This window comes from Cryptomeria japonica, chromosome 5 (assembly GCF_030272615.1).
Source record: "Cryptomeria japonica chromosome 5, Sugi_1.0, whole genome shotgun sequence".
NCBI lineage: Eukaryota > Viridiplantae > Streptophyta > Pinopsida > Cupressales > Cupressaceae > Cryptomeria > Cryptomeria japonica.
In genome coordinates, this window is record NC_081409.1 from 396,716,231 (window position 1) to 396,743,739 (window position 27,509).

The 27,509-nt window shown below is 37.8% G+C and overlaps 1 protein-coding gene across 4 annotated transcripts in view; it reads left to right on the plus strand.

Annotated features, from left to right (window-relative positions):
• Positions 1-27,319, plus strand: part of LOC131062331 (KH domain-containing protein At3g08620) — a 101,880-nt gene extending 74,561 nt beyond the window's left edge. For 2 of the 4 annotated variants that reach the window (XM_057995972.2, XM_057995970.2), the window contains exons 4-7: positions 5,290-5,406; positions 5,514-5,660; positions 26,418-26,594; positions 26,684-27,319. In XM_057995972.2, the coding sequence (XP_057851955.1) occupies positions 5,290-5,406; positions 5,514-5,660; positions 26,418-26,594; positions 26,684-26,830 (588 nt within the window). In that variant the 3' untranslated portion in view covers positions 26,831-27,319. The remainder of the gene's footprint in view (positions 1-5,289; positions 5,407-5,513; positions 5,661-26,417; positions 26,595-26,683) is intronic. The other 2 variants (XM_057995973.2, XM_057995971.2) reach the window with 1 other exon arrangement.
• Positions 27,320-27,509: the final 190 nt, after the last annotated feature.

A 27,509-nucleotide genomic window follows, 5' to 3' on the forward strand; every position in this document is an offset into this window, starting at 1 on the left:
TTCTTTGCCTTAGCTTGTTTCTTTCCTGCTCCGGAACTTCGGAACTCCAAGTCTCTGAAGTTCCCTTCCTTCCCTTAGCTTTTCTTCAGTCTTCAACCCTGAAACTCCGGAACCCCCAGGTTTCGAAGTTCCTTAGTCTTCAACCTCGGAACTCCGGAACCCCCAGGTTTCGAAGTTCTTTAGTCTTCAACCTCGGAACTCCGGAACCCCCAGTTTCCGAGGTTCCTTGCCCAACTACGGAGACCCCGGTCTCCGAAGTTCCCCAAGTTCCTAAGTCTTCTACTCCTGGACCCCCAGGTTTCGAAGTTCCTTTGTCTTCAACCCCGGAACTCCGGAACCCCCAGGTTCCGAAGTTCCTTGTCCAACTACGGAGACCCCGGTCCTCGAAGTTCCCCAACTACGGAGACCCCGGTCTCCGAAGTTCCCCAAGTTCCTAAGTCTTCAACCCCGGAACTCCGGAACCGGAACCCCCAGGTTCCGAAGTTCCTTATTCTTCAACCCCGGAACTCCGGAACCCCCAGGTTCCGAGGTTCCTTGCCCAACTACAGAGACCTCGGTCTCCAAAGTTCCCTAAGTTCCTAAGTCTTCACCCCCGGAACTCCGGAACCCCTAGGTTCCGAAGTTCCTTGCCCAACTACGGAGACCCCGGTCTTCGAAGTTCCCCAACTACGGAGACCTCGGCCTCCAAAGTTTTCCAAACTACTTTCGACTTGCAACACTTCCGGATGGCGTGATCGATACTCAAGGCTTTAAATGCTCCGACAGTTTGGTGACTTATGCACTTTTTTTGTGGAGCCACAGGGGTGCATTTGATGTTTTGGCTGGATTTCCATCAAGGGAGGTACGGGGCCACACTTGGTGACTTATGTCATGCCTGACTTTGGAAGGTCAGTCAATCCACCTTTTCAGGATTGCTCTTTGTGGGTATGGCTAGGTTGCTTGCATGTACAAGTCAAGTGCATGCACTTCCCTGCACCTCCAAATTGACATGCAGGGGTCATGATCACCATTGTAACCCATTTTTTCTATATAAGGCTGTTAAGCCTCATTGTAAGGGGTTCTCTCCCTGCTGCCTTGAGCTTTCTTATGCTCTTCTCTTCTCTTGAAGACTTGTAATTTTTGCATTTCTGCAACTGTAAGACTGACATTTGGCCTTATGATTAATTGAAGAACACTATTCTTGCCTTCTTTCAACCTATTTATGTTGTGTATGCTTTCTTACCTTCATCATAGGTGCATGTTGTGGCTCTTTCTCTTCATATATGCTGTGTTAACTGGTTTTCTGAGTGTGACTTGTGGGAATCCTTCTCCCAGTGGATTCTAACCTTCATCTATGCATTGGGGTTACTCATATAACTGAAAGTTGTGCATCTTCAAGGTGTTTCAGTTAATTACTTGTGTCATTTCAGTAGGGAGAGGAACTATCTCTTCTTGGTGCATCACCTCCCTTTGTTTTCAAGCAATTTCTCTCTTCTCTTTTCCTTTGCAAGTTGTTAGGGTAGGCTTAGGAATTAGCTTTGAAGTGTTGAGTTGGTTCAACACCTGCACCTAGATAGAGAAGGAAGTCGGCCTTCTCCGGAGATTCAACCCCTTGCGCAAGGTCCCACACTTCGGGGTTGTTTCCATGTTTCACAAGGTTGCTGAGTTGATAGCTCAGCAAGGGTGCAAGCTTTTGTGATAACAGTTACCTCGAAAACAGGTGAGGTTTTTGACATAAAGAAAGTAAAATCATGCAACGTTGACCTTGACATCATTCTGAAAGCAAATACATCTTGCTACAACTATGTAGAGGGCAAGCACCGTTTCCAATTTATTGAGTTTAATGTCTCCTTTTTAGTTTGTTCCTGTTCCTGAGTGATTAGCCTATCATTCTGACCCTCGTAGGCTAATAATTGTGGATAGAGGGTCTTCTGAGGCAAGGGCTTGGTTAATGGGGGTTCTTGTCTTCTCCAAAATTCAGTATGTTCTAGTTTGGTCTTCGTTTGGTTTAGATTGGACTTCGTTTGGGCTCAGTTTCATATACTTACTATTTATAGTAAGTCAGGAGACGATCGAGAGGGACCTTTTCTATTTTTAGTAAGTCAGTGGGTTGGACAGAGGATAAAATGGTCAACTCCCTAGTGCAGACAAAATGAAAAAATAATGATTATTATAGGAGATATTAATGTTTTAATGGCTCGAATGATAATGAAATAATTAAAAGTGATATTATAAAGTTGTATCTTAACTTTATAATTTGAGGGTCAAGTCATCATTAAAGGGGGCCATTTATTGATTTAATTTATGAGGCGCCAAGACCAAGGTATTAATATTAAATATTAAAAGATGCAAATGTAATAACATTTAATTATTATTGAATGTGCTTTTGGAGGGAAATCGACTTCTTCATGAAGTTATATATATTCAGCCTTGGGAATTGAGCCATTCATTCTATGAGCATTTGATAACTTGACATTTATGATTTCTTGGCATTTGGAGAAGGCAAACCCAAGGGTTTCTGCATTTCTGCAAATCAGGGCATTGGAGAACATAGCATCTTCATTGTGACAGCTACCTGGGGTGGTGAAAGATCTTGTGAGGGTTGCTTTTGAGTTGGCTATAACCAGCAGTCAAATTTGTGAATATTGGAGGTCTTTTTTGGAACAAATTGGAGATGTTTCAAGGCCAATGAATTAATTCTGAGGACTGACATACTACAACAAGGGCAGTATACATAGAGGGCACAATTCCATCAAATATTGTGAAGTTTCATCAGCATCAAGGGTTGCAGCATTGTTACAAAGCATATCGATTTGCACATCAGGTTCCTTATTGTTTATTTGCATTGTCATATCGATCTGTGAGTTGTTGCAGTAGATGCACATTTTATCAGACTTGTGAGGGCATTTTGATTGTGAGCCAAGAGTCTTGACATTGAATATTGGATAGTTAAAATCATCATATGCATTGTGTGTTCCAACTTGTATTTGGTTTAGCATAAAAAGAAGGCAGTACAAGGTTGCATGCCATTTGCTTGTCAAAATGCTTAATTGATTCATATTGGTTATCTTAGGATGTATGAGAAGTGTTTGTTAAAATGTCCATTGGCTGTAGGTGCACATTTTACATGTAGAAGTCATATGTGTGCATTCAAAAGACAAAAAGGATTGCATTTGCATTTTAGCTCTTGGCCTAGAAGTTTTAGTAATCAATTGCAAGCATTTAAACTTCATTTGAAACGATTCCAAGTAAGCAAAAACAATTCTGAAAACAAAAGATAGCAAGATAGAGGTTTCATGACAACTGTTTGACAAAAATCCTTGAGGTTAAAGTCAGCAATTAGAGATCAGATTTAGCAAAACCAAGGAAAGCTGCATAACACGCAGAGTTATACTAGCTGTCTAAAACTGCATAACACGCAAGTTATTTAGTCTGTAAACTAGAACAGCAGGTTATCAGACAATTGTTTGTTAATATTCCCTACACTTTCAGTCATACAACAACAGGGGATACTACATTGAGGCACTGTTCAACCATGCAACTTCTCACATAAAAAAGGTGAAAATTTCTAATAATAAAATAGGAAAATTACAAAATAATTCAAATGAAATCCCATGACTCAGTTATCTTTCAAACGATATTTTCTTACCTATAAGTATACCATGTAGGCTTCTGAAGGAGTTCCAACAGCCTTGTTTAATGAGTAATCATAACTGGGAGATGTGTCTCCCACCCCCTGAGACTTGTCTCAGAGACAAAAATTCGTCTCCAGTACTGGACACATCCCCAGAAAAGTCCTGATGCATAGGGTTCTTTTTGCTGCCGTCTCTCGTCGTCTCCAAAGTCTTAGACCAGAAATTGATGTCTCCCACCAGAAAAATTAGGGTAAATCACAATAAAAGACAAAAATGAAAGGCAAATAAATAAAATAAGCCTGCATAATGTTTCATGCTAATATTTTGGATGATAATGATGCAAAGTTATAGTGATAAGATCTACTGACAGTTTAGACTTTTTTGAGAGGGATATAAACAGTTGTATGACTGATTTCCTGTCATTGTAATGGTCTAAAGAGGAATTGCCTTTACTATTTACTATTCTTTTATGACTGATTTACTGTTCTTGTTTTCCAAGTTCTATGCCATGATATTTTCTGGAATTTATTAAATTATATTAAAAAAAGGGTGTCCCCAAGTACCCCTGTCCCTATTTTTGAAAATCTGTCCCTATTTTTGAAAATTAGCCATATCAGTACTGGTACTAGTCTCTGGCATTTCTGAGTACCTCCATCTCCTGGTGACTACGTAAGTAACTGATATAAGTATAGGCATAAGAAACTTTTGAACCATGGTGGACAAGATATAAAGGAGATTTCTGGTGGACTAAGCAAAACATAAAATATGATTCATGTAAGATGCTGGAATTTTCTCTTCATGGCTGTCATAATTCAGTCTTTATGTTGGAGTAAATAGCAAAGGTATCAATGGTCTTGTATCATCCAGAGGCTGGTGCACAAAAGCAAAAAAGATTAATTTCCCTCTGCACTAAGCAAAACATAAAATATGATTCATGTAAGATGCTGGAATTTTCTCTTCATGGCTGTCATAATTCAGTCTTTATGTTGGAGTAAATAGCAAAGGTATCAATGGTCTTGTATCATCCAGAGGCTGGTGCACAAAAGCAAAAAAGATTAATTTCCCTCTGCAACAAACAGAGGGGCTGCAAATTATTCTGAGAGGAAAAATACCGTTAAGAAGCATGAATTTTTTCTGGAGACAAACCAATACAAAAAGGAAATGGTCACTTAAAAAAAAGGCCTGCAGTGTTCTTGAAATTTGCTGTGTTGTGTTTCACACTGATAGTTGCAATTAAAATGCAAAGTACTTTATTTGATCTTTGATAAGAGATTTCCACAATCCATAATATAGAGAGAATGCTGTTTCTGGATTAAATTGTGTTCAAGAATTTTGAATCGACGTTTTGGATCACACGCAGTGATCCATCATCAGAAGGAATCATTTTGTGCTTTTTCTATAAGTGTTAAGAAGAATTTTTCTTTCAAATCTTAAAAGAGAGCATTCTTTAGCTTGTAGAAATGTTTTGATTGATACAAAGTAGGTGCCTGGTTTTGTGGTGATGTGGGTGATTGGCTTTGTGGTAAACTTGATGCTGATATAAATTGTATTGAGAAGTAAGGAAAAAAAATAAAATTAAAAATCCTAGGTCCTATAAAATTTCACCTTGAAATGCTTCTGTAAATTATTGCAACATTTTCTGATATTTATTGTCATGTGCCTGTCATTTTTGCAGAGACTAGGCATGTCACAGGCATCTTCAATGGGTTGGCATGGAGCACCTGGCATGTCTTTTACATCTGTTATCAAGAAAGTCATGCGTTTAGACATCCCAGTTGATAGTTATCCCAATGTATGATTTTTTGGGTCAAAATAATTGCTTTTTAAAAATATCATTGTAACATTCTTCGTTCATTCTATTCTAATTGTATTTTGACATCTTTGTTTGGATGAATTCAGTTTAATTTTGTGGGACGACTCCTGGGACCTAGAGGCAATTCACTCAAGCGGGTAGAAGCAACAACTGATTGTAGGGTGTACATTAGAGGTCGTGGTTCAGTTAAGGATTCTGCGAAAGTAGAAGCTTCAAATTATACGAATTGCACTGTAAGCTGCTACTTAAAATATGTTTTTCTTTAGGTCAGCATAACTTATAAGAATGTTTCTGTTATTATCAAATATTTCTTCCTTGTTTCTTTTGCTAAAGCTTCTTAGCGATATAGGATCTGGTACCTGAAAAAATTGCTGATAAGATGCCTGACTTTCAGTTGGTGATTAAAAATGAATATATGACTTTGCTTTCCTGCTTTTGTGCTTTTTGTTTTTAATTTATAATTGCCACTGTTGTGTATTTAATTATATAGCACATTCTCTAGGGCATAGATGGATCTCAATTATATCAATATGTATAACATGAATATTGCTTTCAGGTATTGATGTGGTTTATGAGGTACTTCTTTTCATAGGTAGTTGATAACTCCTAATGTGTATTACCCTAGTAATGAAAGAAGATGCATAGACATTAATCAACACGATAAGCATGCCATTTCCCTCAAATAACTTGAACACTGGAAAGAAACAGGGCTACTAGGATTTTTGGCTTCAGGTACAAGTATTGGCCTCAGTTTGTTGGTTGTCATTGGTGAGCTTCTATCATCAACTATTTACCTGAGTACTTATGAAGTCATGAGCAGAGGCTCTTGGGAAGTGTTTACTGAGACTACCCAAGTCTGCTAAAAAGTTAGAAAAAACAGAAAAACAATAAATAAGAAAAAAGTTAAAACCACTAAAAGCAATTTTTATATAGTATATTTAATAATTTTTTGATTTTTGGCTAATTTTATTTGCCATGTCTGCATCTGAGTTAAAAATCAGCTTGCCGAGTCAGAGGCTCAAACTTGTTCTGTAGACACTTAATTAACTTGATACAGTAAAGGTATCCAGCATATGCATTTGCACATTGTGGATTCTTTCAACATAGTCAGCAGCTTTTGATGTGCTCTCAATCTTGTATGTGTGTCCTTAGCATTTGCATGTCACCTTGCAGTGTGGCATTGTAGTACCTATTAGTTAGTGCTATTGTACATCGGTACTTCAGAATTTCTATTAGGTTATATTTTGTTGCGATGTTATTTTGCACTTTATGAACTTTGTTAAATGTTTTAATTGTTCTCCTCAGGGCCTGGACACCTGTCCTAGATGCCTGGAAAGACTGCTTAAAACAAAAGCTGTCCATCCAAGACGCCACTACCACCGAACTGGTATGGTCCTCTAGAATAGGGCAATTTGCATTATTAAATCAGTACTTCATCAAATCTGCCATATGAATGCTCCTTTTTGGACGCCGAGCCAAGAGGAATACTCAACAAAAATACCAAGAACAACTTCTAACTGTCATAGAAAGTTATGAACAATCCTTTGGTTCCCAGGTACTCAGAAAATGCATTTCTAGAATCAAGAAATCATACCAGCAATCAGAAATAGGAATTAATGGGATGATCCTCCTGTTCATCCTCATCTTCCTGCCCTGCTCACACACCCCATCCACCCTTCTATACAAAATAGGGACATTCCTTTAGTTCTTGCTAAAATTGTGGGCACCTTGGTGTCCCTAGAATGTCATGGTGTTCCCCACACCTTCAACTTTTAAACAGAATTTTTGTTTACAATAAAGGAAAGTTTAAAGTCTACCCGTGGGCTTGTTGTGACTGATACCAAATGGAGAGGAGAGTGTGAAAGCCTAGGTGACTTTTCAAATTTAGCTAAACTAATTTGATAGCACCCACCCACTAGAATTTGCCTCATGTAATTCCAGTTTGTTCACACAGTAATTGGGAAGATACATTCCATGAAGTAAGAATTTTTTTTGATTCTTTATCTAAGTTATTCTTGAACATCATTACTTTTCCTTAGACAAAATCTAGGTGAACCTGAAGAGCACAAGAATATACTGAGAGGGGTGGGGGGTGGGTGAATCAGTATATTAACAAACTTTTACTTCTTGAACATATAACTTATCTCATAAACATATTCATTGTGTATTATTATTCACTTGAGATATAACTTTTACTTCTTCTTGACCTCCTCAATCTTCTTCCCTCTAGCCTTGACTTCTCCTGGTGTGTTCTTCCTTCGTTTGGGAGTTGGACTCTCCTCATCTGCATGAATCTTGATATCACTGATAGTCCTTTGATCATCTTTGGAAGAGCACTCCTCTAGTTTCATCCTTTCACAAGTGAAGGTAACACCAATGTCGACTAACTTGTTCATCTGATGGTCCATCCATCCTCGGGAGAAATTCAAGACTTCTCTCATCAACACATTCAAATATGTCACTTCTTGTTCTGACCAATTAGGTAATAGAATCACCTTCATTTCATTCTCATATTGCGGATGCATATGATCCTTATCATCTAATATTTGATCAGGAATGAGGAAAAGTCCACACTTCCTCATGAAATCCACTGACATTCTGGACCACATTCTTCTTTTCACTGCTTGCTCTTCCATTAGGTTGGCCCAATAATCTTCTATGTCTACCTTGTGGATGAATTTATCTCTCCTAATCCTTCCAACTTTCTTATTTGGATCAAACCTTTCTCTTTTATTGTATGTTGCAAATCAATAGAATGCAAGTTCTTCAACTGCTATGCTAGCTGTTGCAGCGGATTGGCAAACCTCCAATGTCTTCCCTACAGAAATAGGAACTGACATGCTCGTTCTATGCTTGTCCTTCTGGATGGAATCGAACTCCAGAAGCTATCTCATAACTTCCAACAAGATCATTCTGTCAGAAGGATACCTAGGAAGCCTGTAAGGTTTAGATTGAAATCCATGAACCCTTAGGTATGTGAAAGTGGGAAACTGTATGTACCATGATCCATATTTCTCTATCAGCTCCATTGCCTCCTTGGACAACCTCTTGTGGATTCCGCCTTGCAACATTCGCGTTTATGTACATAGTGAATGCATCATTCACTCTCTTAGAATCTTCAATTCGATACATGTTCAGTTGTGGATAGCACTCATAACTCCTGAATTGTCCTTGTCCATTCCCGACTTCACCTCTGCATATCAATCCCTTGTAGGTAACAAATCGTGCAAGTAGGTACACCAAATAGGAAGTCATGGCAAATGACCTGGACCTCTCCACATTCCTCAGCTGAAAATCTAGATTGTCACTTATGATTTTGACCAATTAATCATCGTTCCTTTTAGACAATCCTGGATGAAATAGAACATCCATCCATCATATATTGCACCCTGCAACATTCCCATCACTCGGTTAAGCAGGAATACTAAATTACTATATTCATCTTTGAAGTCTGTGCACATGAGTGTCTTGGGAGCCTTGCAATGATGAGTCCTAGGCTCGATCATCCACTCCTTGTTCACTACGCTCTTGCACGCATCCATCTTCTTCTTATATTTGTCTTCATATTCATCCTTGGTTATATCTTTCATGTCTACTCCACGTGGAATTCCAAACACCTCAACAATAGCATCCTCAACAAGGTAGGCAATGATGGCACCCTTAAGAGTCTCGATCATTCAAGAACGAGGATCATAACATTGTGCACACTCTAGGATAAGCTCATTGCACTGTATGGACTGCGGGAATCCAACGGCCTGATAAATACCACTCTTCATAATGTTCACATAAGTTGGGGAAGGAATTTGGCTTCCAATTCCGAACATTCGATGCCGCATCTGAGCCATGTTCAAGAAATGCATGTTCGTGTCTGTAATCTCCTTCCATTTGGATGACATCTTGGATTCTGGATAAATCCTCGTCTCAACTATCCTCTGTTATTCTCTCCTATCCTTGATTCCGGACTTCGACATCGTACCTGTACGAAGCTAGAAGTTAGAACTTCGGAAAATCAATCCTAATAAGCTATTTTCAGAATTAGGAAAGTCTTGATTTCTTAAAATGTAAACAGATATGGAAATGGAAATCAAGAATTTTGTCCATTTTTAAAACGAATTTTGAAAATAGAACGTAAATACAAAAAATTAGGGTACAAGACCCTCATGAAAGCTCATAAAATCAATCATTTTCAGACTTAAGAAAGTCTGAAGATACCTCCTTACACTTAGGAAATTTACCAAAAATAGAGCGCAAATGAGTATACCGGATCAAGAAATGACCATGGAAAGGCGTGAAAGGTAGTGTTTTCACACAAAAGATGTCCGAGGACACCCTTCCAAAATCAACAATGGCTTCCAAAAGTCTGAAGACAACCTGCAACTGTATAAATTAGTCCTTAAAATCATGTTGCAATCATGTGTTATGCAAAATCTATAATGAAAATCAATTTCTCAAGGCAAACATGGGTAAATTTGAGCATGTATGTAGGGCTGGAAATGAAAGTTGAGTCTGAAGACAAGTCTTACCAGCACCCTTAAGAATGATGATAAACTCAAAAAATGGCCCCAGAATGAAGCAAAAATGCTTCCAAAGTGAAATCGCCTACGTTGACAAGTGGCTGGAAATGGAAATACAAGTCTGAAAATGAAGTTCCAGCCAGCAATGGAGGTAATAAATCTCAGCAATGGAGGCAAATATCAGGTCTGAAAATGTATGACAGCAATCTCCCAGCTATGGCGCCACCAACATGGAAGAAGATCATCAAAATTTGGAGGAATAACCTCCCAATACAAAAATCGCCCTTCTCCAAAATTGGCGCCACCCTTAGAAAAATTGCCAAGTCTAAAAAAATCTGCAAGTAAATCACTCCAATGACTGCCAAACAAAATCGCCCTAGGCTGGAAATGAGAAAAAATGATCAATGGAAACAATCTTTAGCTCAATGTGTCAACTTGACTTTTACCAAAATTCGCCAGTTGGAGGAAAAAATCGCCTAGTCTGAAATACACTTGACAAATATAATAATATTATGTTGCTGGCCACCTCCCTTTAAACTTGCTATTGCCCTGAACTTTCACCACACAAGCAATGTGGGATAAAACTCTTGTACTTATACCTACCTGGAGAAAATCGATTTCCTTCTAGAAGGTGAAATTCATTAAATGCTCATTGCAAATCATTTATTAATTGTTTTTATTTTTTAAATAATCATCAACATCATTAAAAACAATTAAATTTGGGTCACATTATTTAAAAGGTTTTAAATTTTTATTCAAAATTGGACCCATGGGGAAAATCGATCCCTATTTGGATTAAAAAAATCCAAATAAAAATAATTAAAATTTTTCAAAAATGCACATTGGGGAATTTCGGCCCATGTCTATATAAAAATCCGGACAAAATTTCATCATAAATTGCACAAAATTGCCTTCAAGGGAAAATCAACCCATGTCTGCAGTCAAAATCCGGACAAAAATCATCACTTTGGCCAAAAACACACTTTGTAAATCCGTACCAAGTCTGGAATCACTATCCGCACTAAAATCCACAAAAAGTCGCCATGAAAAGCTCTGGTGGAAAATCGAGTCATCAGGAATCCTCACTTAAGTCATCCACAACTTCATCCACACTCCCTAGGGGAAATTTGAAGGTAGTCAGAAAAATTCTCAACACTTAGACAAAATTTAATCATCCTAGTGGAAAATCACCCCTATTCTGGATTTTGAATGGGGGAAAAATAAGGGGCATGTCTGGATTCCAAGGGAAATCCATGTCCAGTCTGGATTTTGAGTGGGGAAAATCATGGGTAGTCAGGAATATGAGGGGAAAAGCACCTCTAGTCTGGAATTTTGATATTTTAACCCTTAGAATGTGGATTTTCATCCGGAATATGATGATTTTACCACTCAACCATTAAGAAACTTCAAAACTCAATAAAACTCATTTGGACTTGGGCAAATTCACCAAAAAAATTATCGGAATAAAGTGCAAAATCAACTTGAATGACCTGCTAGGAGCGAGAAAACAACTCCTAAAGGTCCTGAAACACCTAAGCACTTAAAAAAAATCACCGATGTGGACGTTCAAAAAACACGTTAACTCTCAAAAGGTGTACACTTGGACAAAACTAGTTTAAAATCTCAACTTTACGTGCTTGATTCTATAACTTCAAAATATCCTAAATGACAATTAAGCATGATCAAAAAATCCAAGACTTGGGCACGGGAAATCAAAATTGCCCACTATGTTGCCAAAACCCTAAACTAACCGGTGCGGAAAGCAGGAAAGAGGGGGTCCCTGTTTGCAACGGGGCGATGTGTGAAAAGGTCACAACATGTATACATGTTATTTCACCTTTTCTTGTATTAGGGATGCCATGTTTCCAAGTAGGATCCTTTCTAACTGGGGTAGAACTAGACATTATACTTCAAATTTTGGATCAATGTATAAATGAATGGTAAGCTGCAATAAGTTATAAATGATAAAAAAATAGCATTTACACTTAGGGTTTGCAGCTAAAGAATTAAGGGAAAAAAATAGCTAGGGTTTCTTTTTTCCCATTAACCTAAAATGAAATAAAATAAAACAAATGTACCAAAAACTGGAAGTTTGAAACTTTGAAATTAAAAACAAAAACAAAAAACAACAAAAAATATTAACTCACCTCTTCAAATTTGCTCCAAAAATGAAGAAATGCAGCTCCAAATTAGTTGTGGCCTCCTTTAAATCATTCTTGAGATCCTCTAAATATGTCAATGCAAGCTACTAACCTGCCCAAGCGATCTTCAATCAATATTTTGTCTTTAATTAGCTTGCTGTTTTTTTCTTCAATGGCAACTATTTTTGCTCAAAGCCTTGTTTTTCTCTCCTCGTGCTTGAAAACAATAACAATGCGGTTTAGGGGTTGGGGAAACAAATACAAGTGTTTAACTTTTAACTAAGTGTTTTTTTTTAATATTTTTTTCTGATCTTTTCATCTTGCTAGGACGACAAATTTTGGGGCTTGGGAATCTGCTGGAATTACCGATTCTAGTAGACCTGGTGAGTTTGCCGAGATTTGCTAGCCTTGGCTAGACTCGGCGAGTCCCGAGTCTCAAGGCTCCTGGACTCTGCCAGGCTCAAGGGTCTTGGACTCTGCTAGGCTGCCTTGCCTCGGGAATCGATTGGAATCAGATGTCTTTAATGAAGTAAAGGATGTAGAGAATTTGAGTCTAATTTTGAAGAAGTTTATGTTAGAGGTGGGCATTGAAAATATGGTTCAAGTTGTAATCAAGAATGCAATGACATATGCAGTGAAAGGAAATTGAGTCAAGAAAGGCATCCAACATTTTTTTTTGACTCTTTGTGTTGCCAATTGCCTTGACTAGCTTTTGAAGAACCTAGGCAACATTGTTGGGTGAGACCATTTGTGGAAGAAGTAAGAAATATCACAAAATACATCTATAAGTAGCCTTGGTTTCTCAACTTGACGAGAGATCAAACCAAGGTGAAAGAGCTTGTGTGAGCAAGTGTGACATAGTTTGTAACTACCTTCTTCACATTGAAAAGTATTTGCATGTTGTTAACACCTTTGAAGTAGAAATTTGTGAGACAAAAATGGTTAGATTCATCATATTCAAAGAAGGCTAGTAGAGAGAGGGTTGCAAAGAAAATTTTTGATGTCTTTGTGAAGAGAGCTAATTTCAACCCCAATTTTTTCTTCTTAGATAACTTCATACAATATTAATGGGTAGTTTGAGACTTAATGTGCGTTGAGAGGGACGACACCTAAGGTTCAGTTGAGACACTTGATTATATAAGAGTTGCAAAATTACAAGTAGGTTAGAGGTAGGGTTTTTTCTTTGTCACTAGCCATTTTAGGGAGATATACCCAAACATGAGGTAACAAAAAATTGGAGTCTTCTCCGCTTACAATTATTGCTTGCTTATGTACTTTTGAATGTCTTATTTGTAGCTTTGTGGTTGGACTATTAAGGTAGAAATACCTTATTCAAAAGCTGACCATTCATATCTTGTCCCAACTTTGTAGTGCTTATGGATGTGATTGTTTTTTGAGTTTTTTTGAGGTCATTTACTTGAAGCGCAATTTGTCACAACGACATTTCAATGAAATTGTTTTTGTGCAATACAATTTTTGCGTTTAGACAAGAAAGGTGGACATAATTGCTCTAGAGCCTTTAGACTTGGATGAGATTGATTTGTACAAAGATTGGACTAGACAAGATGAGGACACTCCCATGTTCACAAAAGATTCTTGCTGATTTTGAGAGGCAAGCTATGGAGGGTGCAGTTGTAGTAAGAGGAGACATTGGATTGGATGACATCAATGTAGATAATGTTGAACTTGAGGTAGAGTCATTGTATCTAGTTCCAAAATGGTGCCATTGCCTTCAAGTATGGGAGTGGAGTTGTAGCTAGTTGCAAGGAGTTGGCTCTTGCACAATTTTTCACTAGAATGGGGAAGAGGAAATCGTGAATTATTAAACATTGCATGGATATGTAATTTATTATGATGAATTGAATGACAATCATTATAAATTAACTAAGATATCGGGTTCTTTTGTTTTAGCTCGGGTCCTAGTACGGGTACTGTTTGGGTATGGGTATGGCTTGGGTTCTTCCTGCGGTGCCGAGTTATTCGTGAAGGACCTGTTGTGACCTAATCACACATCACCCCATTCCAAATGGGGACCCCTTACATTTTGGTCCACTTGGTCTTTTGGTTGTGGTCTTTTGGGTTGTATGGCAACTGTTTCTTCAATCTCCTCAAGTCCCCAAGTGTTTTGGCAATTTTTGGCTAAGTCTACAAGTGTTTTGAGTAAATTTTGTTAAGTCTGAAGCTTGTATTGCCTATTTTAGGGTTTTACCCTTCTGACTTAGAAATAAGGTCAGTAACTTAGGGTTTTGAGAAATTTGAATGAAGCAATGAAGTGAGAACCCTTCAAGGAAGCTACCAGTGAAATTTGAGCAAATTCTGAGGACTTACCATTTTTATTAAGTTTCACCGCATCCCGTATTGACCTAATTTTGTCTTTAGACAAACTTACTATTTTTAGCTGTCTATTTTTAGTAAGTCTATTTTAAGTAAGTGTCCCTATGCCTCAGTTTGCCCTAATTTGATGTTTGGAAGAACTTACTATTTTTGACATGTCTATCTTTGGCAGCTGGCAGGACATTAATGGCAGAGCATTCCTAAATATCCAAGTTTTAAATCCGAAAAAGTTGAAAAGCAGGCAGACGATCAAAAGTTTGGCTAGGTTTGGAATTCTTTCCCAAGATGGCAAGGCACGAAAAGTCTATTCAAAGGCATAGAAGAATTTATCCTTCACCTCAAATTCCTCCTCTACCCCAAAATGGCGCTCAAGGCAAGATGGTGGGCACAAATTTCATGTCATGGAGAATTCTTCCTTGAGGAAGAAATTCCTCCACTACCTCCCAAATGTACTCCAAGCCTAGAGGAGAGCACAAAACACATGCTAGGGAGGATTTTCTTTCCTTGGCAAATTTCCTCCACTTCATCAAATTTGCGCCCAAGGACAGGAGGAGAGCGCTAAAACTCAGTTAAGGAGGAATTTTCCTCTTGCATGAAATTCTTCCATCACATGAAAAATGCTCTCAAGGCGCTAAAACTCAGTCAAGGAGGAATTTTCCTCTTGCATGGAAAAAATTGACTAAGTGTTGAAAATTTGTCTCCTCCGGACTCCAGATAGGACAAAATTCCCTGGATGTGGAAAAAGTGATTGAATGTCAGAAAATTCTCCCTTTAGGACAGAGTATACATGAGCATCCAAAAATTCCTCCAAGACAAAATTTCACCAGGGGAAGAATTTTCCTTATCCAAGATCAATAGGCGTTCAAGAATTCTTTAGAAATGCAGAAGATTGTTAAAATTCCTCCAAGGCAAGAAAATCTTCCAAAATATCCCTTGTACGCCCATGATGGAAATAATTTTGTAAAAGATGAGTTGGCAACATGAAAAAGGAATTTTTCGTATTAATGAAGCATAACTTGGAAAATTATAGAAGTTCCTATTTTTGATCTCAAGAGTGATGGCACGGTCCACTAGAATGGCGAGTTGTCTCATTAAAGAAACATGATGCATGATTGAAGTGAATTAGCACAACTGCTAAATTTATCTCCTCGCCAACATAGCAACTTAGTGGAGGACTTCTACTTAAGCAAGGATTTGGAATTCATTCTTCACAACGAGTTTTGAAGAAATTGGAAGCAAGAGCAAAGTGAAGAAAGCCAGGGCGAGGTTTTTTTTTTTTTATTATCCAGAGGATCTTATTTTGGAGGTTTTTATTTATTCCAAGACTGGGATTGATAACATGGGATTCTTCTCTTGATGGATTTCTAGAATTCTTTTATCAAGAATTTAATGCTAATTATTTTATTTTGCAGGACTGATGGAATCCAACAAGGCACCAAATACTTCCCAGCAGGCATAGATCAAGAACGAACAAAGAGGATTTCTCGCAGAGACAAAAAACATTTCAAAATGGAGAGAAGTCAGCAATACCAACTTGGGAACTTTCAAGTTGGGAGAGTTCAGAAAGAGAGTATTTGGAATAGACGGACGTCCTCCTTCAACCATTGCCAATAAAATAGTTAGAAGTGGAATTGTAGCAGCTGTCGGCTTCCCTCCTGCCATCCAGTGCTTGGAGCTGATTATGGAATGTGCTAAGCATTACAACACTGAGAGAGAGCGATTCTGGCACCTGATGGAAAACTCTTGTCAAATCTTACAATTGAATCAATTAGGGAGACTTTTGGAATTCTTGCATTCCAGTTCATGACGTATAAGACCAAGGAAAGAGCAACTTTGATTTATGATTCTGGATTTGAGAGATGCGCTGGAATCATCAATAAGATATGGATGCAAAAGCCGAAGCCTCACATTTCAAAGTTGCCCAAGCAGATCACCAACATGGATTTTAAGCAAGAATATGTTGATCTTGTGCTAATAATGAGTTGGGTCATGGGATGTCCACAAGCTTGCATATTTGAATCTTGGATGTTTTACTTCATTGGCGAAGTAATGAAGGCACAAAGGTGGTAAACTGGGCAAGAATAATTAGCAACAACTTGGATGAGTAGCTAAGGAATTTAAAGTAGTCTCAATCTTTTTACATGAGCTCGTATGTTGTCTACCTATTAGCTAGAATGGGCAAATTCAGCGGGTTACCAAGCAAAGGACCCATGGGATGTGGTCCAGGATAGTTGAAGGTCCATGAGTGCTATCCACAACTACACTTATATGATCCTACTTCTTTTAAGAAAGCAAGCGACACCTTTACAATGCACATTGCTAGATCTTTGCAAGGACTTCACACAAGGTTGTCGTAGGAGGCAAGGAAGTTGGTAAAGAAGTATGGGGCCTGGTATATTCAATTTCCAAAAGTTACTTACATACACGTCCAAGGATTTTCTGCCCAGCCATATAAACTTCCAAGATATCCAACGGACAAGATGGTGCTGTTAGAGGTTACCAGACAGTTGATTGCCTATGACAAAGTTTAGAAGAAGAAGAAATTGGGGCACGAATTTCCAATTGTCGTGGGAGATTATGAGGAAATGTGTCCATCATTGGCGGCAACAAAAAAGTCAACGGATGAATTAATATTCTACCACTTAGCACCTCATACCACAAGGACATTCTTTGATCCATATGATAAAATAAGGATGGCAGCTGGCGCAAGGCACAAACACAAGATTCAGCTAGATGATTATTGGGCTAACGCGAAGGATGACTATGAAATCCAAAGGAGAATGTTTTCCAAGTTGCCTCTCAAGCTAATACAAATCTGTGAATTCATACAGGTGCCAGATCAAATAGAAGATGTGAATACTGTTCAACCGGAATATGAAAAGGAGAAGGATAAGCCTATTCAGGTGCCAAACTGGTCAGAACTAGAAGTTGCTGATTTAGATGTCCTAAGTAGGCCAGTTTTGAAGTTCAGTAGGCATTGGGTTGAATGACACATCGCAAAATTGAAAGGAAAAAATACCCGCCCGACTTACAATCTAATGTGAGACTTGGAATCCCATGATGAGGCAACTGAAGGGTCATCAGGAGCCCAGGCTAGAGAGGAGGAAATTTCACAGGAAAGAGTAGAACGTGGGAAGGAGAAATGCATTCCAGGGAATTCATAGGCAAGGAAAAGAAAAGAAGTTCTGCAGGAAGAACCACAGCAAAAGAGGCCAATGATGGAAGAAGCATGGTCACTTGTTAGCTCTTCAAGTGTGCACGAAGTTGAAATGATCACAGAGGAAGTCACAGGAAATCAGCTGCTGGAGGATGATCAAGACATTTCACAAGTGTAGGATATTCTCAGTGTCAATGCCTCTCAGAGACCTGTTCAATAGAGGAGTCAAAGACGGGAACTTCCTTCGAATCTAGAGCAACAAGTTCAGGATTATTTTAGGGAAACAAACATGGGAGACTTAGGAACTTTTGAAGAAGTTTCACAGGAATAGGTACAACCGGGAATGCAGGATCAATAAGAAACCACTCTAGATTGGCTGCAAGAGAGAGTGAGGAAATAGCTAGAGGAAGAGGTGGATTCTATGCTGGAACTTGAAGAACTTCTAATAACGATAAACAAGCCAGCAGAGAAGAAAGTGGCAAAGAAATTCTCCAAAGTTACAAGAGATGAATCAGGATAAAGGACATTACACATACTTGTGCCTAGAGTCGACAAGGATAGGAATGAGATTACTCCTGATGAATAAGATGTCACAGTAATCGACCTAGGGTGTGCCTCCAAGGCACAAGTGGTAGAAGATTTTGATGAGTCTTCCTTGGCATTGAAGGAGCAGATGAAGAGAGTAGAAGAGAAATATAGGATGTTGAAGAGTGAGAACAAAGCCTTGTGTGAATACGTGCAGTGCTTGATGCTTCCAATTAGAGAGGAAGATCAGACTTTTGTTCCTCCCTCTTCTCTTCCAAATGAATCCGTGGATGGGATTGAAGAAATAAGGAAAATGGCTCAATGCTCTGAGGAATGGGTAGAGGACGTCTTCACTTTAGCATGTAAATTTATCAAGGACTTGGCTCATTTCTATTGGAGGATCCTGGCCATCCTAAGCCGGTTGGAGAGCGTGGACAATTCATGGGAGCATGTGCACATTTATCAAGACTTGACAATTCCACGCCTTGAGGCACTAATGGAAACTTCCAGGAAAACATTGATTGATGGGAAGGTCATCAGGGAAAACGAGTCATATGACTTCCCTTGATGGTTTTATGCGGTAAGCACTGGAAAGGAATTCTTTGAGAGGTCCAATTGGGAGTCGACATTATTGAGAGCATTAGTCAAAAAGGTTTAGGAGGAAATCCTCAATGCAGCAGAGGCATTGTTTGCAAGAAGATTAACTAATGAAGAGCTGACAGTGGACAACCTGAAGGATAGGCTGCATGAATTCTTCTTCGTGGAATCCTTCTCGAAGGAACATTTGGAAAATGTTTCCTTGTTCTCCAACACCATGCACAAGACTCAGGAAGTTGTGCCAAGATGGGAGAAGTTTTTCTCCAAGTGTGAAAAAGATACTTCAATGTTGGAATTCAAATTAGAGACTGTGCCAAGTGTCTCCATAGGAGAGCTGGAAATTGTCCTGACCAGATTCGTCGCATTCGCCATCAATGAAAGAGATAATGGTCGTCCTAGTTTGGATGAGAATCTATTAATTGCATGATGGCATGATGGGTCATTTATTGCAAAGTGACGCCATAATTGGGAGTTAGTGGGCATTTAATGCTAAGTGGGTGAGATTCTTCATTCATGACCATGCCCACTACTTGGTGCTATTTTTAGTCTTTCTTGGTGAATCTTAACCATTGATCTGAATGTAATCTAGGCCGTCCATTTTCTTTTTGGGGCCTATAAAATGGATTCACCCCTTCATTTGTAAAAGAGGGAGAATTGTTGCTATAACTTATTGAGATAATAAGAGTGATACATTGGTTTTTGGTGTCCGCTTGTGTTATTTGAAGCTTGCATGGTTTAGTCTTCCTCACTTAGATTAGATTTGCTTTCAAGTACTCAGATGAATGAGATTGATAACATTGCTTTAAAGTGAAATCATACACTCATACCTTTTGTAAGTAGATGATTTCTACTTGCAGCAGTGCAAGGTTGGATTGTTCCCATTTGAATGTGTATGTTTAACTTCAATCCTCAAATGAATATTGTTCTGGTATTCATTGGCGATATGAAAATCTCATGCACAACCTTTGAAGATTGCACCTCTCTTTGCATAGTTGTCTAATATTGGCGAAACAAAGTGTGGTTGATTTCACTTGAGCTTGTGTTATCTTTTGAGTTCCCTAGTTTAGACTAGAATCTCCCTAAACCCTTTCCTATTTACTTTCCGCATCTTTATTGAGAAACATTTCCAAAAAAAGAGCCATCCATTGCTAAATCATTCGCAAAACCTCCTTGAAGTTTCAAATTTGTTTAAGTCTTCTTTACTGCATGTAAGTCCCCTTGGATTACCAGCAAACATCAAAGCCAAACGAGCCTATATCCATCACAAAGCCGCAAGTCCGCAGTTGGAACCTTGGAATCACTGTATGATCTTTCGCAATCTTAGCATACGCGGGATTTTGCTCAAGAGAGGATAGAGTGACCATTGGAAACTTTATTCTGTGTTGGTGTGGTCATAGAACACCCGTCAATAGGACCCACATAGAACCTAGGCACCCAGGAAGTACCAAGGGCCGTACCCAAGCATAGTTTCATAAATTAGACCTCAGTTTCACTCTCACAACTTTGCAACATCATTCTTTATCAGAATATGCCAGCAAGCAAGCAATTAAATATCATTTCAGTTGCATTTGTGAGCTATACATATGAACATAGGGTTAGTAAACTTTATATCAGCATTGCTGAGATTGATTTCAGTTGATGTACATTATGCATATGTAGCAGCTGTTTGCTTATGTTTCGTGAAATCACTTGCCTTGTGTTGTTAATGATTTGGCATTTTTGTCAAATGTTTGAAAAATAAAATTGAACCACAACTTCTGCCCTTTACACAGCTAGTGGTAGTGGCAATCCAATTGTTTGTGGGTCAAATCAAATTGGAAATGTTGATATTGATCTGGATGCTTCTGATGAAGAACATGAATATTAAAATTGATCATAATTTGAATTTTCATTGTGTAATGATAGTTTGAGACTTGAGTATTTTCATTTTTGCAAATTATGAATGAGGTATCAAAATATTCTCTTTATTGATATTTATAGGCAATTATGGATTTATGAGTATGACTCTTCTTATAGTTATACACTAATATCCATACCTGCGAATCCGTATCTGTACCCATATCCGAATCGGTAACTTGGTAAATCAATAATACATATCATATTGATTAGCTGGCCACTGTTTTATTTGCACAATGATGTTATATTGTATTCTTTTTTGTATTCAAATCTGATGGAAAACTCTTCCCTAGTGTTTTCTAATTCTATTTTGCATAACAATATGTTTTTAAAAGGAATTTAAGTTTGTCTAGTTGCTAAGTTTTTAATTTGGGTCTGCCAAGGTTGAGCTTTTGATCAAAGGCGAGGAAGAGTGTTAATGTTTGTAGCTTCAGTCGAATGATCATTTAGAATACATATAATATATGTTGATTAAATTAATAATTGATTTATGAAACATTATAATATTGATTAAATTATTATAATTAAAGGAGAGACATGTCCATTCAAAGACATGCCTCTCCAAAGGAATATATATAGTATAATGTTATTCAATTTGAGAACACATAGAATTCCAAGAATGCAAGTATCAGATTGAATCAGATATATACATTAAAATACATCCAATAAAACCTAAGAAAATCAACATGGTATCAGAGCTCAGGCCTGTGAAGTTTAATTTGGAGGTTGGAAAGGGTTGGAAAATTCAGTTTTTTTTTAGAATTTTCAGTCTGAAATATGCCATTGTACGGCCCTTGGTTGGCCTCAAAATGAGGACTATAATATATGGATGGAAAGATCTATGTTTCTAGTTTTCAAATATGTTTATCTCATCAAATTTGATTGAGTTTTGTGCAAGATATGACGACTTTGGTGCAGGTCACTTGAAACCCTACCTAGGGTTAGCAGTTTTGGGAAAAATGTCATAGCTTTTGCTTTAACCGTTGGATCTGGCTATAACTTGGAGGAAATGTTTGTAATTAGATTTTCTAACATCTCACCGAAGAGATTGGATAAATTTGGTAAATTGCAAAAGTTATTAACGACTGTGTGTGGCAGATCATAATGAAAGTGTTGATCAAAATTATGAAAATGTTCTACATCATTCAAAAGGAATTATGATGAGAGATGATTCATGCGTGATATTTCTTATATGGGCTCACCTTATGAAAGGAAATGTTTTAAACTTAAGGACGAAAGCACAATAAAATTGAATTAAAGGAAGAAATAAATTGATGCTTATAAACGAATTGATGATTGAGACCAGATGTAGAGGGAGTCTGACATTTCAAAAGAGGACAAGAGGTTGATACAAGAACTTGAGCTTCAGGGGGAGCAGATGGTTCAGTCAACTTGTGACAATTTCGATCATAGTGATTGAGAGGGATTTTCACTATTGAAGGTGAAACACTTATGAGGTAAAACTTGATTCAATTGATTATTATACTAATAAAATCATTTAATGCCTTATGGGCCCGTGTAAATCATAAGGAAGTGACGACTTCCAAATGATTTCCACTTGTATTTTTGAGGTTATTGGAAGGTGACGATCTTACAATAACTTGAGCTTGTGGATAGAATCGCCGATAGAGGCAATCCACATGAGAGCTTGTGGATAGAATTGCCGACTGAGGCAATCCACATAAGAGCTTGTGGATAGAATCGCCGACTGAGGCAATCCACGTGAGAGCTCATGGATAGAATCGCTGACTAAGGCAATCCACGTAAGAGCTTGTGGATAGAATCGCCGACTGAGGCAAACCACGTGAGAGCTCATGGATAGAATCACCGACTGAGGCAATCCACACAAGGTCTTATGGATAGAATCGCCGACAGAGGCAATCCACGCAAGAGCTTGTGAATAGAATCGCCGATGGAGGCAAATTCACACCTTGAGACTATGGTCCCCTGTGATGAGCATCATATGGTTGATGCAAATACTCCCAATATCATGAGATGATATTTTTGAGTTATGGTGAATATCATGTGCCTTGATATTCTTGTTTATACCATACTTCCTGATATCATAGTGAGATAATATTTTCTCTATTCCATAATTAATCTAGACTTAATGCATTTGTATTGATTTATCTTCCCTAGCTAAGAGGGAGTGTTAATTATGTTTTGTGTAGCTATGGTGAGGGCCATAAGTGTTGATATGGGAGATCACTACACATTCTGTCTGATCATCCTCCCTAGCTAAGAGGGAGTGTTAATATTTGTAGCTTCAGTCGAATGATCATTTAGAATACATATAATATATGTTGATTAATAATAATATATTATTATGTTATATTATTATTAATCATATAAAATTTAATATTCAATATTAATCTATTATATTATTCTAAATTAATAATTGATTGATGAAACATTATAATATTGATTAAATTATTATAATTAAAGGAGAGACATGTCCGTTCAAGGACATGCCTCTCCAAAGGAATATATATAGTATAATGTTATTCAATTTGAGAACACATAGAATTCGAAGAATGCAAGTATCAGATTGAATCAGATATATACATTAAAATACATCCAATAAAACCTGGGAAAATCAACAAAGAGTCCCAAGTTAAGGCTTTCTTGATAGACAAGAATTACACAATTTTCAAGTACAAAGGTGTCAAAGGAACCATTCAGCCTCTTGGTTTCCCAACAAGATGGGAAAGAATGATATATTGTGGTCTCTCAATCGAGGACAATTGAGAGAAAGGTCGATAGATGTATTGATAGAAGAGAGACCAATTGATGTCAAGGGACAAATATAGAAAATTCCTCACAAGGAGACAACAGTCAATAATAATGGTGGCTGGTCCAATAGTTTGAGGAATATTGAGGATGAAGCAGTTAGGCCTAGTAGTGAGGGATTTGTCAAATGTGATAAGAGAAGGCTAGTGGAAATGGATGGTTGAAAGATAGAATCAAACCTATGGAAGACATGGCATCGAGTGACAATGTAGAGTTAGAGATTGCTTGTTATTGCCTAGTAGACCGTGGACTGGAGATTGGAACTAGTGCTAATGGAGAAGCATGGGTATAGATCTCCCAACTTTAGTAGAGAAGGTTTTGGCATGTTAGAATATGAAAGAAAGAAAGGCAAAGCTAGTCGAACTAGAAAAGGGTAATACCATCAAGGTTGTCAGGGTCTCCTTGAAAACCAAACAAACTACCATCACAAGTTTAAGACCAAGAAACACCAAACATAAAATACCAAAATCTAGAGGAGATAGTAACCAGGACCTTGTCTACAATTATAAGATGTCTTTCATCATTCAAATTGCTGATAACCGGATTGACAAAGAGTCTTGGTATAGGTCGTATTTGTTAGCATTGAGATTAATTCCAAAGTGCTGATATATGGAGTTTGATAACATAGACCTGAGTACTTGGATGAAGTTAAGAAGTGCCTTTGAAAAAGAGTTAAAACTTTTCTGGCACTTTACTGAGAGTGTCTTCAAGATTTTAAACACCAAATAAGGGAGGAGTGATTTCATTAGAGCTTACAATTGAAGATTGAAGGAGTTGATCTCCAACTTGAAGGGTCATCTGATAGATGAGTCTAGAAGAAGTGGTGGTCAATTGAGGGTTTAAGCCCTAAGTAACAGACTGACATTGAAAATCATACAAGCTACAAGCTACAACAATGCTCATGAATATATGATTGGACCATGAACCTGTGAGAGTGAAGACAAGGTTAGCACGCAGGTGAATGCTATGTAATGGTGTTTGTGAATAAGTAACAAAACTGCATCAATATCCTGCTTGAAGGAAAGCTATGACACTTGTTTAAAGATTTGAAGGATGAAACTAAGAAGTGTTGTGCATTACATGTTGCATCCAAGGCCACACAAATGCAAATTTTCCTTTATTGTTCTAGGTCAGATTTTTTCAATTATAGTGATGGATTTGCACATAGATCATATAAATTCCACCCGAGCAGTACCACATATATAACAGAGACAATCTGTGCCAATGAAAACCAATGATATATTAATATAGCTCAGATTTACAGAGTATGGACTGTTAGAACAATTGGTACAACAACTACAATCAACAGTTTCAAATCCACAACAAGCACAACTCAAACTGCAATAGACAACGCATATATGGAACCACTTCACTGAACCATACACACATATTGGACAACTAACGTCCCTGCAAATCCTTGAAGCTCCAATGCAATTCCCTGAATGAGAATGCCCTCATGAAAAAAATGGGTTTCGTCCTCTGATCCCAGCAACCTATGGGTTTTCGTCCACTGATCACAATCTCCCATGGGATTTTCATCCACATAAGAACTTGAACACAAAGTGCTCTTGAAAACAAATTTGGCATAAAATATGGATGCCCTCAAAATGCGTTGTTTTCCTAATTTTATATGCTGCAAAATCCTCAATAAAAGGAACTAGCTGGCCTAGAACCAAATTGGTGCGCCCAAAATTTGTATCTGACATGCTACGTCAAGTCGGCCTAAAGCCGATGGTGGAGCTCTGAGAGTTAATGAGTTGCTCTGTGGATCCTACTGGAGTTTCCCTTGGTCCCATACTACCTCATGATATGTCAAGTTTGATGCTGCATGGTATGGAAGGGTACTGCAAAACTTGACAGGTGAACTAGATGTTAACTGCTCTGCACAACGATCCTCTGACAGTGATAACTTTCTGCATCCTGATCCAATTCCCTTGAATATGGTGCGTGAGTTGTTGCCAATGTCAAGTTCTTTTCCACTGGCCAAATTGTGGTGATGCGGTGAGATTCCTTGGGATGCTTCTGGCCTGATAAAGCATGGACTGTTCTACATGATGATTTTCTGATAATGATAACTCTTTGTCAGATGGTCCAAATCTTTTCAAATCTGAATATGATTTGCATGAGTTGGTGCAAAAATCTTGTCCTCTGTTGAAAGACAAACTGGTGTTATGCGGTGATATGCAGTGGGATTCACTGGAGCCTCTGCATCAATCCTCTACCATACTTGTGAAAAGGGTGCATGACACTGCCCCAGTAATCAGTTTTGTGTAATATGCAGTCACCAGATGTTATGGCAAGGATTGCCTGTGTGTCATCCTAGACAAAGTAGATGGAAAATTCAAATCAGCAAGGATGAGATGGTTAACAAATTGAGAGGGATGTCAATTGTCATCCAATTTTACCACCCCCAGCTTGTAACTAGTGAGGAGATTTCTCTAGAGATTCTCCAATAGATAATGTAATTGTTTGCCCATGGCCTTCCAATTATACAATGACTGGTAGGATTCAAAGGGCAATTAAACACAAGTTAAGATAAAAAATTTGCCTTTCCAACCTTCAATTAGGTTGCCTCGAGATTTTTTTTGCTTCTTATTCTCAATGAATCATAAATGAAGAGGAAAAAGAATAAGTATGCTACAGAAACGACAATATCATGAAAAATGTGTTCACATGCATATTTATTTATTTTCTCATTTTGAAAATAAAATTTCTCATTGTTTAATATGCGTATTGTGCACTTACAATTAATTTTTTTTTGTAACATGACCTGATCCCAACGAAAACTTCTTTAACATTTTTAAGCTCTTTGATAACAGTAGTCTCAGTGCTTTTGGTCATCAAACAGTTCTCTGTCTTGAGTGGAAATAATTGTTTCTTTTCAAATAGATTTCCATTACCACTGTGATTTTCCACCAGGTTATTTCAAATAATGGGTGAAGCCATGCTTGCATATTCCCTTTGTAAGATAACTATGTTCTGATCCTTTGTTAACATTCCTAATTTGTTGATATTTTGCACTTGACATTGTTATAGAAAATTGAGTGCAGAAAATATTTGCAATTGCAGGAGGAAAAGCTGAGGGGTAAACCAGGTTATGAGCACTTAAATGAACCTTTGCACATCTTGATTGAGGCCAACTTACCTGCCAACATTATTGATGCCAAGATGAAACAAGCTCGTGACATTATAGAAGATCTGCTAAAGCCTGTGGTACAGTTTCTGTTGAACATATTATTTATCATCCCTTTCTCTTTGCTCTTGATTTCATATTCCCATTTTTTATTGATTCAATTTTACAGGACGAGTCTCGTGACTATTTGAAGAAGGAACAGCTGAGGGAACTGGCCTTGTTAAATGGTACATTAAGAGAAGAAAGTCCCCGTATGAGTGGAAGTGTTTCTCCTTTCAGTAACACTGGAATGAAACGTGCAAAAACAGGGCGTTAGCAGGCAAGATGCATTTCTGGAGATTCAATCATGACTATTGCAAGGAAGATGATAATCAATGACACAAAGAGCAGTCAATTGGAGAATGTGGAACTGCTCAATACTCTGTTTTAAGGAATTAAGACTTATGTTCATCTCATGATGTGTTCAATACGTAAAACTCTTTGAAGACTTCTAATGACAGCAGAATTTGGTACTGCTGTCAAGTTTTGGCACTCCTTATGTATTCTTTCTACTGTATATCATTTGTAACGGCTGGAACTTTTTAGATATGTAAATATCCATATATTGTGAGCTACCATAGGTGTGCAGAAACATCTTTGGGGTAAGCCATCAGGTTTTGTGGTAAAATATTAGTCAGTTCTCAAGCAAAGGTTGATTATTGCATGCTTCTCTTAAGCTAAACTTTTGTAATCACAACGTGGAGGCTTTAGACTTCATGTGTCTACGCTCTTATTCCTTTTCTTTATTGATATACATTTTCAACAACTAGTTTTAGGCGAATTATATTAGATGATTCTTGTGAAGAACTAACAGTTCATTCATGTCTTGACATGAACCAAGTATGTTAATCTTGCTTAAAACATCAAAATTTGTTAGAATGGATGAGCATGAAGAGAAGGAAGGGTAACAGGTAAACATGAATTTATGATGACAATTAGGAGAATTAAATAGCATT